General features: G+C 44.7%; 2 protein-coding genes across 6 annotated transcripts in view; both read left to right on the forward strand.

Annotated features, from left to right (window-relative positions):
• Positions 1 to 67: 67 nt before the first annotated feature.
• Fn3k (fructosamine 3 kinase) lies at positions 68 to 15,433 on the forward strand. Of its 2 annotated transcripts, NM_001109051.2 has the most exon segments (6): positions 68 to 282; positions 2,666 to 2,817; positions 4,630 to 4,721; positions 5,646 to 5,728; positions 14,026 to 14,148; positions 15,061 to 15,433. In NM_001109051.2, coding segments are annotated over 6 exon segments (930 nt in total). In that variant the 5' UTR covers positions 68 to 141; the 3' UTR covers positions 15,400 to 15,433.
• A 1,490-nt stretch (positions 15,434 to 16,923) lies between these two features.
• Tbcd (tubulin folding cofactor D) overlaps positions 16,924 to 26,320 on the forward strand; it is a 159,163-nt gene continuing 149,766 nt past the window's right edge. For all 4 annotated transcript variants that reach the window (XR_015630115.1, XM_087569203.1, NM_001271364.2 and 1 more), the window contains 5 exon segments: positions 16,924 to 17,164; positions 18,596 to 18,646; positions 24,246 to 24,343; positions 25,325 to 25,426; positions 26,010 to 26,156. Coding sequence is in view for 2 of the 4 variants with exons in the window: in NM_001271364.2 (NP_001258293.1) it covers positions 16,981 to 17,164; positions 18,596 to 18,646; positions 24,246 to 24,343; positions 25,325 to 25,426; positions 26,010 to 26,156 (582 nt within the window). In the remaining 2 variants the exon portion in view is untranslated.

Consider the following 26,320-nt stretch of genomic DNA (forward strand, 5'->3'; position numbering starts at 1 on the left):
GCTAGGAGCCAGTAGGCTGTGTCACACAGTGTTTTGACAGCGCTCCGCCCCGCCCCCCGGCCCGCCTGCCGCGTGTTTCCTTCTGGTCCCCAGCACCCCTCCTCTGCGTCATCTCTCCCGCATTCTGGTCCTCAACTCTCCATGGAGCAGCTGCTGCGCGCCCAGCTTCACACCAAGACACTGCGGGCCTTTGGAAGCTCCGGAGGGGGCTGCATCAGCGAGGGTTATGCCTACTACACTGACACTGGCCCCGTGTTTGTCAAGGTCAACCGCAGGGCGCAGGTACGCTGCTGGGTATACAAGGATTAAGTCTGGGAAGGGGAAAGAGGACTGGGAAGTGGTGGGGGAACTAGACCTGGTGTCCTTACCTTCTGCTGAGGGGTCAGCCAGCACTTGCAGGCAGACTTCCTCTTGGGACCAGAGGATTTATCTTTGCTGCATGATTACTTTCTTGCTTTTGCTCCCACACAGGGGCTTTAAAATTTCTGTAATCACTGACCGTGGGGGAGATGAGTCTCAGCTGTAAGCTGCTTCTGCCTATGTCTGGTCTGTACTCTGACCTCAGCTCCTGCATTCTTCCAACAGGTGAAGAGAGACAGGATTCCCAGGGCTAGGCTAGCACCGTTCTCACAGGCTCTGTTGGTTTTGAAGATGATTAAGATATTCCTGTTTAAGTATGAAGCCAGGCATGCATCTATACCCTATCCATAGTGACAGCCTAGGAGGTTGAGGCAGGCGGATGATGAGTTCCGTGTTAGCCTGGACTAAATGAGGAGAAGCTGACTCAAAAACAAAGACAAACAAACAAACAAATTACAACAAAAGAATGCATGACCCTGGGTTCGGTCCCCAGCTCCGAAAAAAAGAACCAAAAAAAAAAAAAAAAAAAAAAAAAAAAAAAAAGAATGCATGAGTAGCTGTAAGACAACTGTTGGCTAGCGTCCCGAGAGCAAGCTGTGAAGGTGTGACATGGGGCTCCCCCTTCTGTGGGGGGAGGACTCCAGAGGTTCTATGCTGAGTTCTGGATAGTGGTTGTAGTATCTAAGATGGCTGTGGGGCAGAAGAGAATCCTAGAGTAGCCCTTCTCAGTCCCTCCTGGTATCGTTAGAGATGGTGAAGCGCCCCATCCCCCTGCTTTCTGTGCACTGCTGGCCTCCTTTGGAGGTTTACCCTATAAGCATGGCTGAAGTTTGCAAATGCCCTCCCACAGCAGGGCGCTCAGCACATACCTCTGGGGGGGGGGGCCCAAGTGCAGGTTGGCAATTTGAATATACCTGTCTGACTTCCCATCTTGAAAATGAATGAAAGGGGAAGAATTATTTCCATGTGTGATACGTGTTTTGACTTCAGGTTTCATTTTTTAATTAATGATATTTGATTTATTTTGTGCGTATGTATGTGTGAAAAAGCTCTGGTTTGCACATCCATGACGTGTGTAGAAATCAGTGGATAACTTTTTGGGAGTTGGTTCTGTCCTTCCAACGTATTTTTGTGGCGAGGTTTTTCTTGTTTCTGCTGCCACACGGCATGTTCTAGGCCAGCTGGCCTGAAAGATTCCAGCTGTCTGCCTCCCATCATGTGGTGGGAGGGCTGGGATTACGGATGCACACACTGCCACATCTAGATTTTTATGTGAGCTCTGGAGGTCAGAGTTGGGTGATCAGGCTTGAATGCTTTTACCCACAGCCATCGACTTTTGATTTTTAAAAATGTATGATTCTATATGTAGAAGTATTCACAAACCCCGTGAATAAATGCATTTGGGGGGCTGAGGATAACACTCATAATAGAGCATTTGGGGGGGGCTGAAGATGTTTATCGTTTATAGTAGAGCATTTGCCTAGTGTGGACAGTCTCCTGGGTTCAATCCTCAGCGCCACAAGTAAACAAATAAATAAAATTTATGTTTTTAACCACAGTATGGTGAACAATATGAAAGTTTGCCTAAAAATAAATGGGGTATTTGTAGAAATAGCATAGAAACAAGCTTCTGAGTCCCAGCAAAGGCCGCATGGACAAGCTGGGCATATGGTTCTTTTGTAGTTTCTCTGGTCCTTGCTAGAACTGAGCCAGGCCCTTCTGACCTCACTACTCTGCCTTCTCTGCCTTAAAAATGACCCCAGGTAACTTCAACCATGCCCAAGGCTGCCTGCCCCCACTTAGAGGCAGAAAGGAAAACAATACCTCGGAGGACTCAGACCCAGCCTCAGACTTTTTTTTTTTTTTTTGTTCTTTTTTTTCCGGAGCTGGGGACCGAACCCAGGGCCTTGCGCTTCCTAGGTAAGCGCTCTACCACTGAGCTAAATCCCCAGCCCCAGTCTCAGACTTTTTGTCAGTTCACACTCCACTTGTGCCCATTCCTCCCATCCCCCTCCTTCGCATCCCCTTGTGACCCATGCATCTTCCACAGCAAGGCTTTGCTTGTACAGGTCTTCCCCAAAACCCCTTGAATTCTGGCATCAGGCTTGTCCTTTCAGTTCCCTCTTACCTGAAGGGGTCTCTTTTGAACCCTGGTCTCGAGGGATGGATGTGATGCTGTTTTTCAGCAATTGAAGGCATTTGGTCTTCCGGCTTGTGTTAAGGGCCATGAGTACTTTGGTTTGGCCAGCAAACCTGTTAGAGTCCAGGTTCACAGAGCTGACAGAGCTCATGGCATTGGATGCAGGCCCGACAGATGTTTGAGGGAGAGATGGCGAGCCTGGAGGCCCTCCGCAACACTGGCCTGGTGAGAGTACCTAAGCCCATGAAGGTGATTGACCTGCCAGGAGGTGGGGCTGTTTTTGTGATGGAGCATTTGAAGATGAAGAGCCTTGGCAGGTGAGTGCATTTGTGTGTGTGTGGGGGGAAGGGGGGTTGAGGGCTGGGGGGTGAGAGCCATGCACACATGCAAAGATAGGGAAAGACTGACACAAACATAGAGAGACATACAGACTGAGAGAAAGACATGCTTACACAGAAAGAGGCAGGAATAGATAGACACAGGACACAGAGAAACAGACACAGACATAGAGAAGACAGGTGAAACAGGTGGAGAGAGACTGAAATGGAGAGAGAAGGGGAGGAGAAAGAGGAAAGAGAGTGAGGGGAGAGAGAAGACTAGATAGCAAGTGAGCAAGCAGAAATGGCAGAAATGGACAGTGAGAGGGAGAGAGGGGGGAGGGAGGAAGAGGAGGGGAGGGGGAGGGAGAGAAAGAGAGAACAACACTAGGTAGCCAGAGAGCAAACATCCTTGCTGAGACAGAAATGAGAGAAATGGACACACACACACACACACACACACACACACACACACACACACACACAGAGAGAGAGAGAGAGAGAGAGAGAGAGAGAACATTCATTATTGAGCATTCTCTGCTGAGCTGCTTACATAACTCAATCCAGTTGCCAGAGTCCTTTTTTTTTTTTTTTTTTTTTTTAAGGTCTAACAATGTAGTCCTGACTAGCCTGGAACTCACTGTGTATAGCATGCTGGCCTCTGCCTTCCAAGTGCTGGGATTAAAGGCATGTCAGAACTCACCCTCCATCCCCTAGCCCCCCCCCCTCCCGGAGCTGAGGACTGAACCCGGGCCTTGGGCTTGCTAGGCAAGCCCTCTCACTGAGTTTAATCCCCAACCCCCCAGAATTCAATTTTTAAAGATTTATTGTTATTACATTGTCTCTCTCTATTAAAACGTTTAAAGATGACTTTATGTGTATGGGTGCTTTGGCAGCATGTATGGTTGTGTGCCACATTTGTATATTACCCCCCGGAAGCCAGAAGTGGGGGGTTGGATTCCTTGGACCTGGATTTTACAGAAGGTGTGAGCACCCTGTGGGTGCTGGGAATTGAACCCGGTTCCTCTAGAAAAGCAGCTAGTGCTCTGAACTGCTGAGCCATCTCTCCAGCCCCCAGAGTCAAAGACAAAGATAATTATTAATTATCTTGAGACAGAGATAATTGCTGTTTTTTTGTTCGTTCATTTCGGTTTGGATATTTTAGTTGTGATGAGGCTGTATGAAGTAAGTGACTTCGAACAAGTCCCTTGCTTTATGCTGTGTAGCGTACTAGTCCAGTTTGAGCCTAGGGAGGCTGATCAATTATCTGGCAACTTAATTATTTCCTCTACTACAGTCGTGCACGTCCATTCATTGTATAAAATATTGAAAGACGAACTCTGGTAAAGACGGCATCAGAATGTTATCAGCAGGGAGTTGCCACAGGTCATATCTCTGTGTGACTGTGGTCTCAGGGTCTCTTCTATATCCTTGTTAAAGGTGAGAGCTGAGGTTTTTTAACTCACTGGTGGAGGCTTTGTGCCACATGGCCAGTGTCTGCTGAGATGCTACAGAAAACAAGGGCTCTTACAATACTTTGGGCTTTTTTTTTTTTTTTTAAAGAAAAGGGTGGGGGTTGGGGATTTAGCTCAGTGGTAGAGCGCTTGCCTAGGAAGCGCAAGGCCCTGGGTTCGGTCCCCAGCTCCAAAAAAAAAGAACCAAAAAAAAAAAAAAAAGAAAAAAAAAGAAAAGGGTGTATTATTGTACTGTTAGAGTGCTCTTAGAGCATTTAAAATGTCCCTTATCAAAGCAGAACATGCTGTGTGGTGTTACTTGTTTGCTGTTGTAACTGTTGCTGCCTTATTTCCCCAGTCAGGCATCAAAGCTTGGAGAACAGATGGCAGATTTGCACCTTTACAACCAGAAACTCAGGGAGAAGTCCAAGGCTCAGCAGAACACAGTGGGTAAGTCCAGTTCGTTTTGTTTTGTTTTGTTTTAAACCTGGACCCAGACCACCACAGGTTGCCTTCTTGGTGGCACTTAAGTGATGTGTCGAATGGCGTACCCGCTCCCTTCACAGTGCATTAAACAGTTTTTTAAAATCTGTGTGTGTGTGTGTGTGTGTGTATGTGTGTGTGTGTGAGAGAGAGAGACAGAGATAGACAGAGACAGACAGAGAGAGACAGAGATAGACAGAGACAGAGAGACAGAGATAGACAGAGACAGAGAGAGACAGACAGAGACAGACAGAGAGACAGAGAGACAGAGAGACAGACAGAGACAGAGAGACAGAGAGACAGACAGAGACAGACAGAGAGACAGAGATAGAGAGACAGAGATAGACAGAGACAGAGAGACAGAGATAGACAGAGACAGAGAGACAGAGATAGACAGAGACAGAGAGACAGAGAGACAGACAGAGACAGACAGAGAGACAGAGAGACAGACAGAGACAGACAGAGAGGGGGGTAGATATTTGCTGGAAATAGAAGAAGAGGACATCTGATCCTTTGGAGGAGCTGCAGGTATTTGTACATTTGTTCAACCTGGTGCTGGGCACCTTTAGAAGAGCAGCAAGTACTCTTACCTTTTCGGCCATCTCTCCAGGCCTGAGTACTCTGTGAAAATGAGATGATTAAGCAGTTTTAATGGCACTGGTAAACAAGTAGAATGGACTCCTGACCAACCAGTCCTGCAGTCTGTCCATTCTTTGTCTAGGGCACAAAGTCCCGGCAAGTCTGTGTGCTGGCTAGTGCAGTGAACTGTGTGTAGTGAGCCCTCAGATCGCCTACTGTTTGAGCTATTTGTGTACGCAACCAGGCATTCTCCCAAGATCTGGTTTCCGTGAACGCTGAGTAGTTTCATGAGATCAAGATTTCTGTTGACAGGCTGTGGGGTGGAGGATGCTGAGCCCCGGGGTGTGACCAAGTTCGGCTTTCACACAGTGACGTGCTGTGGCTTCATCCCACAGGTGAGTGTTAGAGTTGGGGCCTCCCCACTTAGTGATGAACATTCCTGAAGCTCTGGTGCTGGCCACTGACCCCTTGTGTACCACTGACTCCTTGTGTGCCAGTTCTCCAGACACCAGGACCCTCGACTGTTGTTTCTGAAGGTAGAGTGCAGGCTGTGGCACTTAGGACAGAAAGCTGAAGGGAGGGCTGTTTGAGCCAAGCTTGGAGGTAGTAGACACTGCAGTCAGCTGATCAGCGTTCCAGGAGGGCACAAGAGTGGTGCAAAGTCCGTGATACAGGAGGGAACCTGGCCCCTTTAAGAATCTGGAGAGGGTAGAGTGGACCAAGCTAAGGACCCAGCCCTTATCATGCATGTGCTCCTACAGGGCTGTCTTATTGAGATGTAATTCATGTAACACAACACTCTCATTTTACAGTGTACCATCCAATGGTTTTTAGTACAAGCACACGTTAATGCAAACATCACCATTGTCTTGTGTCCAAGTTCCAACCAGGCCTGATTGCTTAGCCTCTGAGATCCAACAGTGTGTTCAGATGATATGGCTATAGGCTCATTATTAGGTCTCATTCCAGAATACTTTCACCACCAACGGCAACTCCCACAAGCAGCTACTCTCCTTTCCTTACCCTCTGGTGATCACAAATCTACTGACCATCTCTGTGGTTGTGCCTGTTCTGGACATTTTGTGTTGGTGACATTATATAACACGTGACCCGTGCACAGCCTGTTTTACTTACCACAACATTTCTGAGGTTAATATACATGTGGCATGTGAAAGAGCATTTTTTTTTTTTGGTGTGGTAGAATAATATTTCACTGTGTAGTTGGACCAGATTCTGGACTGGAATTCACAACCTTCCTGATAGTCTCTCAAGTCTTGTTATTATACCTGGTTTCATCCATTTTTAAAAAAAACGATTTATTTTATTTATGTGATGCGTGTGAGAGAGAGAGATTATATGCCCCCTACAGGTACCTGAGGAAGCTAGAGGATGGTGTCTTGGAACTGGAATTACAGGTAGTTGTGAACCACTGGATGTGGATGCTGTGAACAAAACTCTGGTCCTTTGGGAAAACAGCAATTACTGTTACCCACTGAGCCAAGTTTCCAGTCTCCATTCTTCATCATTATGGCTGAAAGACACTGCAGCCTTTTGAATCACCATCTTAGAAACTTCGGAAGATCTAGAGAAGTCTTATCACTGGGGCTGTCTACCAGCCCTACACCTACCTCAAAGAAGCCATTACTAGACCATATTTTGCTTTGTTAAGAACAATTCTGTGTAATAGTCATCCCAATTTACACCTGTTACTGCTTGAAGGGCCAACATTTCAAGTCTTTCTCTTCCTTGAAGCCTTCTCTGACTAGTTGGGCCATTGTAGGTGACGGCCAAGTTCTCCTTGGCATGGGTTGGAGGGTCAGTCTCTTGTTTGGAAATGACTTCTGGCAAGATTTTTATGAAGTCTAAGTCAGACTGGGGGATCCCAGCCAATAGGGAGCTATGAATCTAGGTCCCAATAACTGTACACAGAAGGCTTTTCAAGACTACCTAATTTCAGCCAAATCTGACTTTCCAGGTGACACCTGGCTGGAGCTAGGGACTAGCATGGCCCCCATTTCTATAGACAAGCACGGCTTGTCATCTTGAGTTACATGTTGAGTTTAAGGGCTTCTCATGGCAATGAGTCTTCAAAGATTTGGCTGATGAAGCATAGTATTTTTCTCAAATGTTCATGAGTTAAGAAGTGAAATCGTCGGGGTTGGGGATTTAGCTCAGTGGTAGAGCGCTTGCCTAGGAAGCGCAAGGCCCTGGGTTCGGTCCCCAGCTCCAAAAAAAAAAAAAAAAAAAAAAAAAAAAAAAAAAAAAAAAAAAAGAACAAAAGAAAAAAAAAAAAGAAGTGAAATCGTCTCTAGAACTTGTACATGGAGCTGTTCAGAGAGACGGAGGGCCTCTGAGTTCCCCTCAGACTCGAAGATCCTGAGGCAACTGTGGTCAGAAGGGAATCAGCACACTGACCCTCCTCATGTCTTTTACAACCCCTAACCCAGCCCTGTCCCTGGGTCACCACAGGTCTACTCCTTGTCACTGTAGATTTTCTTGTGTTTTGTGAAGTTTTGTATGAATATGATAATATAGTATGTCCCCCTTCGCCTTTTTTCCCACCTGACATATTTTACTCGGTGTCACCGTTCTGATGTGCGTCCATGTCAAATCTTTCGATGTTTATACATTGCATCCATTCGTGTCACAGATGTCAAAAAGTCCATTCCACCATATAGACAAACCATGGTCTCTGTTTATCCATTCGCCTGTTTATGGATGTCTGGGTTGTTCCTAGCTTCTGTTCTTACAAATAAAGCTGCTACGAACCTTTGTGGATTGATCTTGGTTGACTGCGTGAGACCTGAGACAGAAAACCTGGGTTGTACAGTAGGTTCTTCCCTGAGGTTTCAGGAAGTGTCCCATGGGGCTGAGAGGTGACTAAAGAGCACATACTGCTCTTGCAGAGGACCTGAGTTCAGTTCCCAGCAGCTCATGACTACCGGTCACTCCACTTTCAGGAGATCTGAGGCCTTCTTTTTGTCTTTGCAGGTACCCATACATCCATGGCACACTCTCACAGAGATGCACATGCATAATTTAAAAACAATCTTGAAGGGGTTGGGGATTTAGCTCAGCGGTAGAGTGCTTGCCTAGCGAGCGCAAGGCCCTGGGTTCGGTCCCCAGCTCCGAAAAAAAGAAAAAAGAAAAAAAAAACAATCTTGAAAACAACAATAAAAAAGAAAAATTGCCCCACGCTTCCAAAGAGGTTGTACCAGTTAAATTACCATGAACTGATATAAGAGTTCCAGTTTTCCCCACTCTGATGTATACTGGATGTTTCCTGAAGTTGTTTGTTTTTAGTTGAAGCCATCACAGCTGGAGAAAAGTATTCACTCTGAGATTCCATTTTGTATTCCCGTCATGACAGATGATTCATAAATGCACACTTGCTAACTGTATGTCCCCCCCCTCTTTTTTCCCCTTTTGAGACAGGGTCTCACTATATAATCCTGCCTGGCTTGGAACTTGAGTTGTAGACCAGGCTGGCTTCGAGCTTGCTATGATCCTCCTGCCTCTCTGCCTCTGCCTCCCAAATGCTGAGATTATAGGGGTATATTACCATGCCTGGCTAAAGCCTATTACTGCTGCTGCTGCTGCTGCTACTACTACTACTACTACTACTACTACTACTACTACTACTACTACTTCTTCTTCTTCTTCTTCTTCTTCTTCTTCTTCTTCTTCTTCTTCTTCTTCTTCTTTTTCTTCTTCTTCCTCTTCTTCTTCTTCTTCTTCTTATTATTATTATCATCATCATCATTATTATTATTAACAACAGGATTTCACTGTGCAGCCTTGGCTGTTCTGGAACTTGCTCTGTAGATCAGGCTGGCCTCAAACTCATAGATATCTGCCTGCCTCTGCCTCCTGAGTGCTGGGATTAAAGGTGCGTGCCACCATCTCCTGGCCAATTACTATTTTTTAAAAATTGAGCCTGATATGTTGTATACCTGTAACCCCAGAAGTTTGGAGGTAGAGGAAGAAATATTGGAAATCCGTAGGTATCCTTGGCTACATAGTGAGTTCAAGGTTGAGTCCTTGTCTCAAAAAAGTTCTCTTTTTAGTGTCTGGGGAGATGGTTCAGTTGATCAATTACTTGTCATAAAAGCATAAAAATGCTGGCCACAGTGTTTTGTCCCTGTAATCCCAGATCCATGGGGGCCTTGTTGTCCAGTGAATGTAGCCAAACCTTGTCTCACAGAAGAATAAGGTGGGAATCAGTAGAGGAAGGTAAAGGACGTGAATCTTCCTTTTCCACATGTGCACACATGCATGTACAGTTGTGTGCACATGTTTACATACATATGCATACACACAATAGAGAGCAACTGAGGAGGATTTTACATCAGTCTCTGGCCTTCGTGCAAGACTTCATACACACACACACACACACACACACACACACACACACACACACAAAACTACTCCCCTTCCCTCCATTGTGGGTATGATACTCAGCACCCGTGCATGCTTAGCTGTCAAAGGTTTGGCCTCACAGAGTTAACCAAGGCAGGCGGTGAAAAGGGGTATGGCAAATTGTGGACATGCTGATAGCAGCCAACAATTCCCCATCCCCTGTTGATAGAGGCGGGTGATTTGCTGGTTCAGTGCTACCGGTGAAACAAAACTTAACTATCTGGGGCTGGCAAGAATGCTCAGGGAGAAACTATGAATTCTTTTAACTCCTAAGTGTGCATACATATAGACAGACAGGTAAACATTTATATATTTGATGGATGGGGCAGAGCCCCAGCAGCCACATTTTTTTTTTTTTTGGTTCTTTTTTTCGGAGCTGGGGACCGAACCCAGGGCCTTGCGCTTCCTAGGCAAGCGCTCTACCACTGAGCTAAATCCCCAACCCCCAGCAGCCACATTTTATATCGTTTCTCTGGCAGTTCACACCTTCTTAGGCAAAAGTTCTTTATAAAGTTACCTTATAGATAAAATGTTACACAAAAGGGAAGTTACAGAAGGATGTTAATAGTAAGTTTAAAACAATGTTTCATTCTATAAGTTCATTATAAGTTCAAAGCAACAGTCTCACTGGCCTTGTTTTATCATAGTGTACACCTGTGGCCTCATCCTTGGACCCTAGAATGAAAGTTTTTCCTTGATCACAAATCTGTCCCAAGCCTATTTTTCTTCTTAGTGCAATTTATGAAAGCTCATTGTTTTTCTTATTATGCAACCTTTGCTTGCTATTCTATGAGAAGTGGGCACATTCTATTCTTCATTCTAACTTTATTATATCTTTCTGGAAAAACAACTAAAACAATCTCCTTAAACATTCCTCTTAAAATTATTTGAATCCAATCAAAATGCTATAAAGTAATTAATTCAGTTAAACAGAATTAATTCATGAAAGTTCATCTTCATGTTGATTTGCAAGAAATTTGCCCAACAGGGTGGGCTGATGCCCAGGAACCATTAGGCCATGTAATAGAGCCAGGAAAGGCATATCAGCAGAGAGAAGCAATCCTGGGGTGAAGTCTCAGGGGCTGTACCTCTCCAGAGTGCACTTATCACAGTCATGCATAACGGTGGGACATCCCAGTAAACTCCTTTCCTTGCTGTAGACTTTCCTAAATGGCGCCTGTCACTTAGCAACTCTATTGTGCTTAGCAACTAATCCACATCTGAGTCACATCCCCATTCCAAAAAAAAAAAAAAAGAAAAAGAAAAAGATTTTTATATATATAATAGCTTGTATTTTGAAACATTGCTAAATCTAGTAAATTTTGGTTGCTTTGTATTTTGGTGAGAGTGTGTCTGTATTTTCTTTTTCCTTCCTTCCTTCTTTCCTTCTTTCCTTTTTTTTTTTTTTTTTTTTGGTTCTTTTTTTTTCGGAACTGGGGACCGAACCCAGGGCCTTGCGCTTCCTAGGTAAGCGCTCTACCACTGAGCTAAATCCCCAGCCCCTTCTTTTGTTTTTTGAGACAGGATCTCTTTCTGTAATCTTTGCTGGCCTGTGGGTTGGGGATTTAGCTCAGTGGTAGAGCGCTTGCCTAGCAAGCGCAAGGCCCTGGGTTCGGTCCCCAGCTCCGAAAAAAAGAAAAGGAAAAAAAAAATCTTTGCTGGCCTGGAACTCAATATGTAGATCAGGCTAGCCTCAAATTTATAAATCTCTGTTGACACACACACACACATACACACACACACACACACACACACACGTATGTATGTATGTATTACTATTTTATTGGTTTTTTTATATCACCTTTCTTTCCAATCCTTATTCTACCCTAATCCTTTAAAACTAGGTAGGAGAGGGGTTGGGGATTTAGCTCAGTGGTAGAGCGCTTGCCTAGCAAGTGCAAGGCCCTGAGTTCAGTCCCCAGCTCCGAAAAAAAGAAAAAAAAAAAAAAAAACCTAGGTAGGAGAGAAAGAAGGTTAGAGGGGAAAGGGGGCATAGAACTCTTTTTACTGCTTCCTGCTAATTAAGGGGCATTGAGTTTCTTGGGGTCAGTCCAGTCTTTATCTTCAGGATATCTCCACCTTCCTGTCGAACTGCAACAACAGCAACCAGGAGTAGCAGAGGGAAGCAACAGCAGAAGCAACAGCCTCCACCACCTTCACCTCCTGCACCATCACCACCACAACCTCCTCCTCCTCCTCCTCTCCCCCTCCCCCTCCTCCTCCTCCTCTTCCTCCTCTTCCTCCTCCTCCTCCTCCTCTTCTTCCTCCTCCTCCTCCTCCTCCTCCTCTTCTTCCTCCTCTTTTTCCTCCTCCTCCTTCTCTTCCTCCTTTTTCGGAGTGCCTCTGCCTCTTTTGGGCTCTGGCATTGATACCTACTCCAGAATCCCACAGAATTAAACTATCTGCAGCTGGCAAAGATCACGCCCCTCATAGAGCAGGGGACAACCGTAGTTAATGGTTGTGGACAAAGTGAAGTAGCCCATCTCCCATACCTGGGATCAAAACAGAAACATATTCACACAATATGACGGTTTTAAAATAAACCAAAATTCTCACTGCAGAGATCTGCCCGCCTCTGCCTCTTGAGTTCTAGCATTAAAGGCATTGTCACCACACCTGGGTGTATTCCTCTTCTTATAGGGCTTCTAGTCCTGTCATATTGTGACCTCACATTTATGCCATTTAACCCTAATTTCTTCCTAAAAGCAATATGTCTGGACTGACCTTGAGTTCAAATCCCCGCTAACCCTGCCTCAGCCTCCCAAGTGCTGAAAGCCTTATTTCTGAAAACAGTCATCTTCAACATACAAATGTCATGGTGAAGACATAATTAAGACCTTATCAGGCTGAAAGCGAGGCTTCATCTATTTCCCCTTACAGTTCTAGAAGTCTTGTTTTCATGTATTTGAAGCTCTGTTGCAGAGTTATAAGAATTTAGGACTATCACAGAGGGTGGTGGCATATACCTGTAATCCTTGCATCTTGAACCAGAATTCAAAGCCAGCCTGGGATACAAGGTAAAACCCTAAACAACAATAACAACACCCCCCACCCCGGCCAGGACTAGTAGATCCCCTTTATTACGTGACCACATTTTCAGTATGAAACAATTTTCTTTGTATTTGATGGTTGTCTTTGCTCTGCTGTAAGTGTTGCCTGACACGAATTTCCGCTCATTTTTCTTTTTGTATTTGTCCTTTGACTATTGTGAGCAAAAATGTATACATTCTCTATCTTTTTAGTGTACTTCTGTTTTTGTGTATAACCTGATTTAGATTTAAAATTTTTATGAGTGTTCATTTGCATATATATATGTGTATATATATTATATATATATGCATGTGTATGTGCACGATGTGCATGCAGTGCCCACAAAGGCCAGAAGAGGGCATTGGAACCCCAGGAACTGAAGTTACCAATGATTGTGAGCAACTGTGTTGGTGCTGGGAACCTACACCAGATCCTCTTCAAGAGGAGCAGGTGTTCTTAATTGGTGAACCGCCTCTCCAGCCTATAGTTGGGTCTTGCTTTGATGTTCCAAATCTGTTTATCTCTGCCACTTTCTCTCTCTCTCTCTCTCTCTCTCTCTCTCTCTCTCTCTCTCTCTCTCTCTGTGTGTGTGTGTGTGTGTGTGTGTGTGTGTTGTGTGTGTGTTGAACTTGGGACTCATTCAGGCTAGGCAAGCACTCCATCCTTGAGGTAGTTTTAGTCCAATCTCTGTCATTTAACTACGGCATTTGTTTCTGACCATTTGCTCTTACATGTTTATTGTGTTTGATTTGATTCTGCCACCTTAGTATTTGCTTTATGCTTTTTTCTAGCCCCTTTCCCCTTTTTAAAAAAAACCCTGGTAGTGGTTTGAGTAAGAAAGGCTGCCATAGGCTCAATATCTGAATGCTTAGTCACCGTGTTTGGGAGTGAAATTGTTTGAAAAGATTAGAAGGATTGGGAGGCAATTGAAGAAAGTGTGTCACTGCGAGTGGGATTTGAAGTTTCAAAAGCCAATGACAGGTCCAGTCTCTTTCTCTTGGCCTGTGGTTCAGGATGTAGCTCTCAGCTTCTTCTCCAGCATTGTGCATTCTGCTATGTTCCCCACCTCAAAGACAGTGGACAAAGGCTCTGAAGCTGTAAGTAAGCCCCCGATCAAATGCTTTGGTCATGGTGTCTCTTCTTTTGGGTAAAGTGTTTCATGATTCCACTTGTATTTTCAGTTGGTTGACTACTAAGCCATCCTGGGGCCATGAGTCACATGGCCTCTCTTCTTTTTGCTCAGGTGAATGAATGGCAGGATGACTGGCCAACCTTTTTCACTCGACATCGGCTCCAAGCTCAGTTGGATCTCATAGAAAAGGACTATGCTGACCGAGAGACACAAGAACTGTGGTCAAGGCTACAGGTAAGTCCAACACTTATTTCTCTGGGAAGTGGTTGTCTCTTATGAGTCTACAACATGCATGTGACTGAGTCAGAATAGGAAAAACTGATGTTAGAATAGGCTGGTCAAGTTATAGGTATGCCAGCCAATACCTTCTTATCCTGTAGGTGGGTAGGTGATGAGACAGACCCCGGCTCGTGGATTTCAATCATTTCACTTGTCCATTCTTACCCTTTGTTCTGCTGCCAAAGACCCCAATATGTCACCCTTAATGAAGGTGCATGTTCTCGCATCACTTGTTTCAGAATGGAACTCCAAAATATTAGAAACATGATTCATCTATCAGTCCGGGGTTGTGGTTCTCAACCTGTGGGTCGTGATCCCTTGGTGGTGGGGAGGTCAAACAACCCTTTCACAGGAGTCAAATATCAGATGTCCTGCATATCATGTATTTACATTACAATTCACAACAGTACCAAAAATATAGGTATGAAGTGGCAACAAAATAATTTTATGGTTGGAGATCACCACAACATGAGGAACTGTGTTGAAGGGTTGAAGCATTAGGAAGGTTGGGAACCACTGGTCTAAGGTGAGCATGCGTCAAAGAAACGCTATTTAGTGGAAGAGGTGCATGTATGAAATAAAACAAAAGCACGGTTTACAGGGTAGGTGCCAAATTAGCTCATATTCTACAGCATAAAACCCAAACAACTCTGAGGTTTTCTATACAGCTTTCTTTTGGACTCATTTGGTAGTGACCAGAATGCTAGACAAAGTTACATTCAGGAATCAGGTGAATTTCTTCACTGGACCTGGTGGATTATTTGGTTGGACTCTGGATGAATCCATGGCTCTCTGGTTTATTTCCAAGCACTGGATAATGAGCCCATGGGTCTCCAAGTCCCATATTTACAATAATTTCTCTTCTAGGTGAAGATCCCAGAGCTGTTTTCTGGTATAGAGATTGTCCCTGCCCTGCTCCATGGAGACCTCTGGTCTGGAAACGTGGCTGAGGATGAGCAGGGCCCCATTATTTATGACCCAGCCTCCTTCTACGGCCATTCTGAGTTTGAACTGGCAATTGCATCGATGTTTGGGGGGTTCCCCAGATCCTTCTTCACTGCCTACCATCAGAAGATCCCAAAGGCTCCAGGGTTCGACAAACGCCTGCTGCTCTACCAGCTCTTTAACTACCTAAACCATTGGAACCACTTTGGGCGGGAGTATAGAAGCCCATCCCTGGGGATGATGAGGAAACTGCTCAGGTAGCAGAGGGCTGGACCTAATAAAACGTCAAACTGGATCTCTAACTGGGCTACTTTTGAGTCGGCCTCCAGAAATTCATCAAGAGGCTGCGAGGCTATGGCAGTGTAGCACTTCCCAGGGAGCTATGTATGGAGCTCAGGCTGATACCATAGGATCACTGTTCCTGGCAAGCTCCCACCTCAGCAGCTGAAGCCCCAGGTACCACAATTGAGTAGAGAAAGAAGGGTCATGCTCCTGTGGCTCTGGTCATTCAGTTGCAATCACTACCAGATCCTCCCCAGCACTTCACTTTTTTTTTTCTATTTTTTTTTTAGATATTATTTTGTGTACTCATGCATTCAAATACGTGCGTACAGGTCAGAGTACAACTTGTGGTTCTCTTCTTCCACTGTGTGAGGACCAAACTTGTCAGCCCACAACATATCTGAGAAGACTGCTCTGATACAGATTTAAGACAATAGGAAGTCTTTATTCGCTGGCCAGTGACTACACTGGGTATTCTGGATCCCAGCATAACAGTGAGCCTTCTCAGGGTGAACTTTTAACCACACACACACACACAAAAAGTTCTGGATTGACATACCTCAGTTATCAACAATAGATAGCCAGAAGCAGAACCAGAGAAGCCAAAAAGCAGTTAGCACATTCAGTGACTTTTCTGGACTGATGGACTTTGAAGGATCAAGTCTTTGTTTTCAATTTGGCTGGCGGGTGCTGAGTTTTATAGCCTAAATGGCACTTTCATCATGAAGTCAGCTGTGCTAAGGTTTGGGGGCCTACTGTTACATATTCAAGTCCCGAGGTTTAGTGCAGGAAACTTTGGACACTAAACTATCTAACCACTCCAGTCCTCCACTTTCCAGGGAGGTTTGTTCTGCCGGTGAACGCAGGGCCAGCAGTGTGCAGCCCATGCCTTTTGTCAGGACTGCTTTGGGTGGCCGTAATGGTGCTGATGTTTGAGAGGTCATGGCAAAAGCCTTCATCCTGGAGCAACACCCTATTGCTTCCTACACGCTTAAAGCATCCCTCCAACCCAACACTTGGAGGCGCTCCCAAGAATGGCGTTGCCTCATTCTTGCCCCCACACTCAAAACCCACTCCTCCCCTGCGTTCATACAACACCCTTCCATTCTGGCTCTTTCTACTAGCTCAGCTTTCATGCACTTTCCTGCGCTAGCTCAAAACCTTCCAGGTTCCCGCCCCCAATTTCAAAAACAGTTCTTTCCGTGACCTCGTCGTCAGTACGCTAAGATTTCCAACACCCGAATCCATTCTTTGCCCAACTCCTTGTAAAGAGCGGCCCGGCCCACTCCTCCGGCCACACCCTCCTTGGCCACACCCCTTTTGGGTTCCACCCACTCCACGTTGAGGCTGAAGACATTGGAAGTTTCGTGTTCCTGGTCCTGCCCTCCACTCACGTAAGCATTATTTGCAGGCTGAGCCGACTTCGCGCGAGCTGTTTTGTTGGCTTGAGCGGCCCGTAGTTGGGGTCGAAGGTCTCGGGGCGGGGCTGGCCGCTCTCGCGCTGTATCTCCTTTCTTCCCGGTTGCCGGTAGGGTTCTTACGGAGCCTGCTACTGGCACGATGGTACTGAGCAACGAGCCGGCTGCGAGCGCCGCGGAGGAGGAGGTGGAGGATGATGCGCTTGTCCGCGCCTCCACCCTGGAAGCGTTCGGCGAGAGTGCGGAGACCCGCGCGCTGCTCCGCAGCTTGCCGGCGGTGCACCGCGAGCGCGCGGCCCGGGAGGTGGCGGAGGAGCGGTTCCGCGGTGCGGGCGGGGCCCCGAGTCTCTATCTTGAGGTCCTTGCATCTGGGAGGAAGGGACTTGGGGAGCCATACCTCCTGCCTGCCCTGCGGTGCCCAGGAACTGAGCAAAGCATACTTGAGACCTCTCTGTGGATAGGGAGGGAACGAGCAGATTTGCTGAGGAAAAACCTACCAGTGCTTCAAGCAAGCAGAGAAGCAGCCTGGCATGGGGGTTTTGCTCCTATGGGGCCCCGCTATGAGACCAAGGCTCTGCAAACTCAGAGCATCAGGTTTATTTAGGATCTCCGCTCCAGGCAGGGCAGGAGAATGGGCAGTGCCGTTAGGTTCCCTTGGTGGTTCTAAATCCCCCAAGTTTAGGTAGTCGTTTGTAAAGGATACTGTCTGTCATCATTTTTGCCAATCTTACACAAACCTAGACGTATCTCAGAAGAAATCTCAAGTGGGTAATTTCCACCACCAACCAGATTGGCTTGTGGGCATGTCTTTGTGACATTTCCTTAATTACTAATTGATGAAGGATGGCCCAGCCCGCTGTGGGATGTATCATCCCTGGCCTGTGGGATGTATCATCCCTGGCCTGTGGGATAGCTGAACTTGAGCCTGAGAGCAAGTAAGCAAGCAACACTCCTCCGTAGTTTCTGCCTGTATTGCTCTAATTCATCCCTTCAATTTCCTCAATGATGGGCTGTGTAAGCCAAATAAACCGTTTCTTCCTCAAGTTGGTTTTGGACAGTTTTATCACAGCAACAGAAGACAAACTAGGACAATGTCCAAATGAACCTTTTGATAATAACAGTTTTGTACCTGAACAAAATCATCTTTGTGAATTCTTTAGCCAAAAAATTCTCTCCATAATGTCTTTTTTTTTTTTTTGGATGGCGCTCAAGGTTTTGGGAAAGACAGGGTGGGCTTAGTGGAAGGAATCTGATGTGGCAGGCGAGAATGCAGAAGCAGAGAAACATTGGATTGGGTGTAAACAGATTAATTTCTGGTAGGGGTTGGGAAGCAGGTGACCAGGGTTGGGGAGGTTGTACAGCTATTGGTTTGGTGATTGTTGGAATGGGAGGGTATCATGGTTAGCAGGGGAGGACTCAAGAAGTGGAAGAGGGTTTAACGAGTTGGGGAGGTGGAGTTGTAGAAAGTGAAGAAAGGGCTGGAGAAGAAAACCAGTCAGCATCAGAGGATGTGTGAGAAGAGGATCTGAGGGGAAGGAGTGCAGAGCAAGAGAAGAGTAGGAGGCGTGGTCACACTGGTCCTCAAGAACCTGACAGATGTTGGGCAGCTGTGTTGCATCTGTCAGCAAGAAGTCAGGTGTGTCCCTGGGTGTCCCAAGGACTAGGAAGATGCTAGCTGTCCCATTAGAGTGACTGAGAGCCAATAGGAGAGTCTCTGAGGTTCACCTGATTTGATTTTCTTGTTATTTTCCTTTTAGTAATTATGGACAAATACCAGGAGCAGCCCCACCTCCTGGACCCACACCTCGGTAAGCATAGAGACTGGCGATTGGTGGTTCAATGTCAGACAGTTGGGAAGGCCTGTGTGTACTGCTGGCACCTGCGTGTGCTATCGGCAGAAGGTGTGAGATGAAGTGTCCCCAGAGCTTTGTGCTTTTATTTTGTCTGTGATAATGAACAGCTTGGAGTTCAGATATCAATCTAGATTGTGTGCAGGTGTGTCTAAGCTGCTTTCTGCTTGTTGCTATTGAAAGAACACATCTTCTCTTCTTATGTGCGTTTTAGTCTGTTAAGTGTGAACAGCTATTATCTTCCTGGTAATTGTTACGCAGGGTCATGGGCTTTACAAAGCTCCGATTTTACCTACACAGCAGTGGATGAGGTCATCTGTCATCTCCGTTTTGTAGACAGAGCCACTAAGGCTTGGTTTCAGGTATAAGAGTGTTGTACAGGACTAATCTCAGCCACCATCTGTGGAGTTCAGCTGGGCACACTCATTGTCCCAGCTGGGCTTGTTGACTATTTACATCCCCTCACATGGAGGCAAGAAGCATCACTAGGCCCTCACCTGAGTACCCATGGCTCTCTACCACCTGTTATATGCAGCTTTGCCCTAATTGCAGTGTCCTTGGGAAGGGCCTAGACTCTAGGTTTCTCCTGTGGGTTGTGACCCCCACAGGGGTCACATATCAGATATTATGATTTATTAACAGTAGTAAAATTACAGTTATGAAGTAGCCATGAAATAATTATGGGATCACCACAACACAAGGAATCATGTTAAGGTTCACAGCATTAGGAAGATTGAGAACCACTGTAATGTGTGTGTGTGTGTGTGTGTGTGTGTGTGTGTGTGTGTGTGTGTGTGTTTATGTGTATGTGTGTGTATGCCAGACAAGATTAGGGGATGGAGGAGAGAATCCCATCTATGTTAGTGTCATCTTAATAAGCATGTTGACGTTTTTCTCTTACCCAGCTAGCTCCCAAATTGAGGCAGAACTTTTTTATTTATTTACCAGCTTTAAGGCACAACAACTGAGCAGTATTAATCTATTTTTAATCTTCTTAGCTAATCCTAGGGTGCTTACATGTACCCCTAGGAAGAAATTTTAGCAACAGAGAGAGACTTTTGTTTGCTTTTCATTGCTTTTGTTATATTTGAACCTATTTCACATTAATTACGTTTTTTGTTTGACTTTTCTCTTTTTCTGTTTTGAGACAGAGTCTTGTAGTGTAGCCCTGGCTGGCCTTGAATTCATGGAAGTTCTCCAGCCTCAACCTCCCAAGTGCTGGGATTACAGGTGTGAACTACAACTCCTGGCTTGTTTTTTTTTTTTTTTTTTTCTTTTTGAGGTAGGATCTTGCTAGGCAGCCCAGGCTAATTTCAAGTACTCTTGATAGTTTTTTTAGTCTTGTTCTGAGTTTTTTTTTTCCCTTTCCTTTCCTCTTTCTTTCCTTCCTTCCTTCCTTCCTTCCTTCCTTCCTTCCTTCCTTCCTTCCTTCCTTTCTTCCTTCCTTTCTTCCCAGGAGGATCCAACCAATTTAACCATTGTAGTAATCTCACAGTTCCTGTGTAAGGTCTGTTATCATAAGCTACATGATACAAACGGGGAAATCGAAGTACAAGTCTGAAAGGTTAAGTAAGTCGTTTCACGCCACATAGTGAGATTGCTGGCAGAAATCTGTATATCTCCTCCTCCCCTTAGCCTCTTGAAGATGAGTCCTTAGAGGGACCAGTTGCTGGCAAGTGGTTGCTGTCAGGCTGAAGGGCTGGCTATGCTGAAGGTGTCAGAACTGTAGGTGCCCTGGGGCTCTTCTGATAGTTTTGGATTCCTGGTTGTCCCCATGTAACCGATGTAGGCACTGTTCAAGGGGCGGAAGGAGCTGTTTGACCTCCTCAGGTGACAGCTTCGACCTGCTCTTATTGCCAGAGCCTCTCTGCTGTGGGGCAGAGTGTGATGCTTTCTATATGTCATCTGCTCAGTAACTGTTACCGTTCATTATCTTTTGGGAAGTAGAAATAGGTCCCTTTCTGAAAAAGGTGATGCTCGCCTGTGCTGATCCTTTTCTGTGGGTGACACTTTTTATGCCTCCGCTTTTGCCTTTCAGGGTTATGTGCAGTGTGTTAGCCATTGAGGTTTAATATATTTGAGTTTGAATGTTATCAGCCCTTTCTTTTCTTTGTTTCTGAGACAGAGTTTCACCATATAATCTAGATTGGTGTTGAACTTATAACTTTTCCTACCTCAGCCTAGTGTTACGATTATAGGTCTCTGCCACTAATTCACTCTCCTCCTTTGTGTTTGATCTTTGGTGGTAAGTCCATAATCTAATTTTTTTTATTTTATTGGATTTTTTAAAATTTACATTTCAAATGTTATCCCCTTTCCTGAGTTCCCTTCCAGAAACTCCCTATCCCATCCCATCTCCCTCTGCTTCATAATCTAATTCTTAATTGATTATGTAAAGCTTATTTATTAACTGAGAGATCTAGTAACCCTTCTCCCTGTTTGGAATACAATTTTTTTCTTTTCTTTTCTTTTTTTTTTTTTTTTCGGAGCTGGGGACCGAACCCAGGGCCTTGTGCTCGCTAGGCAAGTGCTCTACCGCTGAGCTAAATCCCCAACCCCTGGAATACAATTTTTAAACATAATTTCTATTTTTATGTTTATGTGCATGTGTCAGAATTCTTGGAGTTGAAGGATGTTGTTAGCTGTCCAACATGGGTTCTGGGAACCAATCTTAGGTCCTCTGGGAGCACAAACACTTCTAACCACTGAGCCAGCTCTCCAGCCCTGAGATACCATTTTAAGTCTGTATCCAGTACTTATATATACTGTATCCAGTACTTAATTAGCTTGGATTTTAGACCTTCAGTCCTGATTCATTTGTCCCTGTATCATTTGTTTTTGTTAGCTGCTCTGTGGTATATTCTCTCTAGCACCACAGTTGTTTATTTTGCTATTTTCTAGTCCTTTCCTCAATGCAGATAAACTTCATTGTTTCTTCTACTCTCCAGACCTGACATCTCCTTGGAGCTTTGCTCAGTACACAGATTCATAGAGAGGAGATGTTTTTGTGAGATTCTAATTTGGTTGTTATGAATAATACTGCTTGAGACCTGCATGTACCATCTGTGGGTGGATATTTTTTTTTTCCCCTTAGGTGACTCTCAAGAATGGGATTTCTGGGTTGTGTAGCAAAGGCGTGTCTTCTAATAGAATGTCTCATTATTCTGTAAAGGTTGAGTCGGTAACAATGTAAGTAGATCCCTGATACTTTGTAGCTTCTCTAGTCAGTGTTTCTGGTTTTAGTGAGCAAGTAATCTTACCCCACTGTGGTCTTACTTTGCATTTGTTAGGTTCAAATTATACTCTTTACGGTTGAGAGCCGTGACACAGCGCGGGTCTGACTTACTGAGTCTCCCATGTGTGTTTGAATGAGGCTGTTATACTGTTGGAATAAGGTGGACGATCATGTCGTTGGTGCCCTTACTGATTTTCTGTTTACTTGGTCCTGTTTCTGCTCTCAGTTTTGGCTTTGCTTTGGGGTTCTGGCATTTGTTGTACCAGTAACTGAATTGTTTAGTCTTCACAATGAATTGATTTTTTTTTTTTTTTTTTTGGTTCTTTTTTTTCGGAGCTGGGGACCGAACCCAGGGCCTTGCGCTTCCTAGGTGAGCGCTCCACCACTGAGCTAAATCCCCAGCCCCTGAATTGATCTTTCTAATTAGAAACGTCCTCTAGGTTTTGTAATATTTTTTAAGTCTCTCATGATAGCAAATACTCTGTGTTTGTCTTCTTTTTGTCTGGATTCACCCTGTCAGTCCTCATCTTTTAATAGCTAGGAGGGTATTTTCACTTAGTAATACTGTCGGCATAGCTAGGTTTAGTCAACTCTATTGGGACTTGCTTGCTTTTTCTTTATTCTGTTTCCTTTTTGGCTCTCTACACCATCACTTTATTTTATATTAATTTAATAGTTTTTGGTGTTTGTTTATATATTTATTTTGAGAGAGGGTCTTATTATGTAGCCTTGGCTTGTTTAGAACTTGTGTAGGCCAGGCTGGCCTTAAGCTCACAGAGATTCATTTGCCTCTGCCTTTGAGTGCTGGGGTTAAAAGATGTCTGTAGCTAGCTTGGTACTCTATTTTATCTTCATTATATGCTCAGTGTTTTTTTTCCCCTCCTCCAGGATTTATCATATGTACCCTGAACTCACTGCAGTCTACCCTTAAATAATGTATATTTCATGCATGGCGCAGAAGCTTTGAGAGAAGATTCTTTTGTTTCTTCCTCTTGATTTCTGTGCCACCTTGCTACCTTTGTCACAGAACTTACTTTCATATTTGTTATATATTTTGCCTTAAACACTCCATTTTTAAATAAAAGATTTACTTTTATTTTACGTGTATGGGAGTTTTGCTTGCAAGTATGTCTGCGTATCATGTGGGCAGTGCGTGCAGAAGCCAAAAGAGGGAATTGGAGCCTTTGCAACTGGAGTTACCTAATGTGAGCCACCATGTTGGTGCTGGGAATCAAACCCTGTTTGATAGAAGAGCATCTTAGCTGCTGACTCATTTGATTGATGGAAGAGCATCTTATCTGCTGACTCATCTTTTTAGTCCCTCAAAAAATTTTTTGAAGATTTTTATTTTTAATTTTGTGTATATGCGTGTGGGTATGTGTAGTATATGTGTGTGGGTATGTGCAGGTCCTTGTGGGGGCTTGAAGTCTGGAGCTGGACTTAAAGTGGAACCAAACCCTGGTCTTGAGTGAGAGCAGTGAGTGTTCTCAACTGCTGAGCTATCTCTCAAGCTGACTGATCTCATGCTCAGATTTTTTTTTAAAGAAATAAAAACTGGGGCTGGGCATAGTGGTGCACTCCTTTAGTCCAAGCATGTGGGAGGTAGAGGCAGGCAGATCTCTGAGTTCAATGCCACTGTGATCTACATAGGGAATTTAAAGCCAGCCAGAGTTATATGGTGAGATCATGTCTCAAAAAACAAACAAGACCCTAACCAAACAAAAAACCAAACCAAAACAAAGAGAAAAAAAAATGAGGAACTCTAATCTTTGTTATATATCCTTTAAAATAAGTCCTTTATAAAGCAAGGATTATGCCTTTTAACTCAGGGTGACTAGCCAGCTCCCCAATACCACCTGAGGTCCATGGTGCCCTAGGAAGGCTTATAGGACACAGCACAGAGTCTTGTTTGTGGTGAGGATATGGTTGATATAAGTGTCTCTTGGGCATTAGATTGGCAGGGAGGCCAGTAGGATAGTCAGCAGGGTGTGGCCAGAGCTGTTGTATTGCATGTCTAACGGCTTCTTTGGACTCTTCTCTCCCTGTCTGCTCTCCTGTAACTGCTCCCTGTACTGGGGTCTGAACATAGTCTTTGAATGGACAGGAGAAAGCTGTGCCCTGCATGACCCTCTCTTTCCTCTTCCTGTCTTACCGCGTTTTTCAACCTAGCCTGTTGGTAAATCAGAGCAGTTTTAACAGGCAGCATCTGTAAAACACGGTGTCAGATACCAAATTTAGATATTTTCCTGTATTAAAAACAGGGACATGTGCTAAGGTGAATTTTTTTTTTCAGAGATGGCTTTCATATCTGTTTTTCCCTAGAGTGGATGATGAACTCACTGTTGGACATAGTACAGGATGAGACATCTCTGCCCGACCTTGTACATCTGGCTTTTAAATTTCTGTATATCATCACCAAGGTAACGTCTGTATAGTGCTGCAGAGTGGACAGACACTTTCCTCATCCAGTTGCGGTAGAAGTCAACACCTTAAGTGTTATTTCTTGGGGAATGTGGTTCTTCAGCACAAGTTGTGGGTTTTCATTTTCTGTTTAGCTTGGGTTGGGTCCTGGGTCTTAGTGATCTTGGGGTCCCTAGTTAGACCAAAAAATTTCTTATACAGAAAAAAACAAAAAGTCTTGATGAAAGTGGAAGTATTTTTGCTTCTTCATTTTTTTAAAAAAATTTTTATTTTTTATTTTTTTTTAAAAAACAACAGGGTCTTACTCTGTAGCTCTGATTGTCCTAGAGCTCACTCTGTAGACCAGGCTGGCCTTGAACTCAACTTGCCTCTGCCTCCCAAGTGCTGGGATTAAAGACATGACGCAGCAATAGAAGTGCTTCTTAAGCTATAGTGTAAGGATGAATTTACTGGGGGAAGAACCTCTGGGGCTGATGGTCTACTTTCTCTAGACTTAGAGATTCGGGAGTGACTCTGTAAAGTTTGTGAGTCTCAGGGAACATGTATTAGCACTCTTACTATGTAGCAGGGCGAGCCTTTTGGCTGTTGATAGATTGCAGCTTGTTTTATATAAGTGTGAGTGGGTCCATTTGAGGTGCATAGGGGCTTAGTTTTCATAAATGTCAGAGTCGTTTTTGGACAGGGTAGAAGAGAACTTTTTAGTTTGTAGTGTACTGATATCTCTGATGCAGACACATGACTCGCTGGCCAAATTGGAACCAAGCATATTTAATGAACAAACGAGATAAAGATAGGTCTCCTGTCCCTTTGGTCTTGCTGAGTTGTGTCACTGCACAGTGACAGGATCTCCTTAGTCACTGGGGGGGCATAAGAGGATGGGCTTTGATGAAGGTATCAAGGTAGTTTTGCTGCTCGTTCTGTATTATAATTATAGAGTGTACTCCATAGTCTGTCAATTCTAATGTCTTTCTGTTTGGCAGGTTCGTGGATATAAAGTATTTCTGCGTCTGTTTCCCCATGAAGTAGCTGATGTTCAGCCTGTGTTAGATATGTTCACAGGACAGAACCCTAAAGACCATGAGGTGAGTCCTTCTCAAGCCTTCCCTGATGGCTTCCCAGGCACTGGTAACTCCCATCTTCCGACTTTCTTTAGTTTTATCTTAGGCCATTTTTTTTTTTTTTTTTTTTTTTGGTTCTTTTTTTTCAGAGCTGGGGACCGAACCCAGGGCCTTGCGCTTCCTAGGTAAGCGCTCTACCACTGAGCTAAATCCCCAGCCCCATCTTAGGCCATTTTTAAAACCATCTTTTTATCTGCTGACTAATCTTTTTGGCTGCTTTTTTCTTTTTCCCTTCCTCCCTCTCTCCCTCCCTCCCTCCCTCCCTGTCCCCATCTATCTATCTATCTATCTTTCTTTCTTTCTTTCTCTCTCTCTCTCTCTCTCTCTCTCTCTCTCGCTCGCTCTCTCTTTCTCTCTCTCTTTCTTTCTTTCTTTCTTTCTTTCTTATCAGGTTTTATGTAGGCTGGCCTGGAACTATGTGAATCAGGCTGGCTTGGAACAATCCACCTGCCTTGCCTCGTGAGTGCAAGGATTCAGGGTTTGCACTATCATGCCCAGCAGCTCTGTCTAATATTGGGATCATTCTGACTGTGATTTAACTCCGTAGACATGGGAAACTCGCTACATGCTTTTACTGTGGCTGTCTGTGACCTGCTTGATCCCTTTTGATTTTTCACGCCTTGATGGGAACCTGCCCACTCAATCTGGAGAAACACGGATGCCCATAATGGACCGAATTCTGCAAATAGCACAGGTAACAATGGTCACACAAACCTTTGGCAGTTAGATGTGCACTTGTCCTGAGACGAGAGGATAGCTGGATAAACCTTTGGAGCACACATTTACATTTGTTTCCCTGACATCACTGCTTTTAGTGATACCTCAGCTTTGAAATTGTGATCTTATGTAGAGGTCATT

Source organism: Rattus norvegicus, chromosome 10 (assembly GCF_021556685.1).
Source record: "Rattus norvegicus strain SHRSP/BbbUtx chromosome 10, alternate assembly SHRSP_T2T, whole genome shotgun sequence".
NCBI classification, from domain to species: domain Eukaryota; kingdom Metazoa; phylum Chordata; class Mammalia; order Rodentia; family Muridae; genus Rattus; species Rattus norvegicus.

What these genes read in the sequence shown, in the direction of transcription:
- Fn3k (XM_087573792.1), top strand. Translation starts at nt 142, where the DNA reads ATGGAGCAGCTGCTGCGCGCCCAGCTTCACACCAAGACACTGCGGGCC. An exon ending in AGGTCAACCGCAGGGCGCAG is followed by an intron (nt 283 to 2,665) that starts GTACGCTGCTGG and finishes CATTGGATGCAG; the next exon opens with GCCCGACAGATGTTTGAGGG. An exon ending in GCTGTGGCTTCATCCCACAG is followed by an intron (nt 5,729 to 6,702) that starts GTGAGTGTTAGA and finishes TGCCCCCTACAG; the next exon opens with GTACCTGAGGAAGCTAGAGG.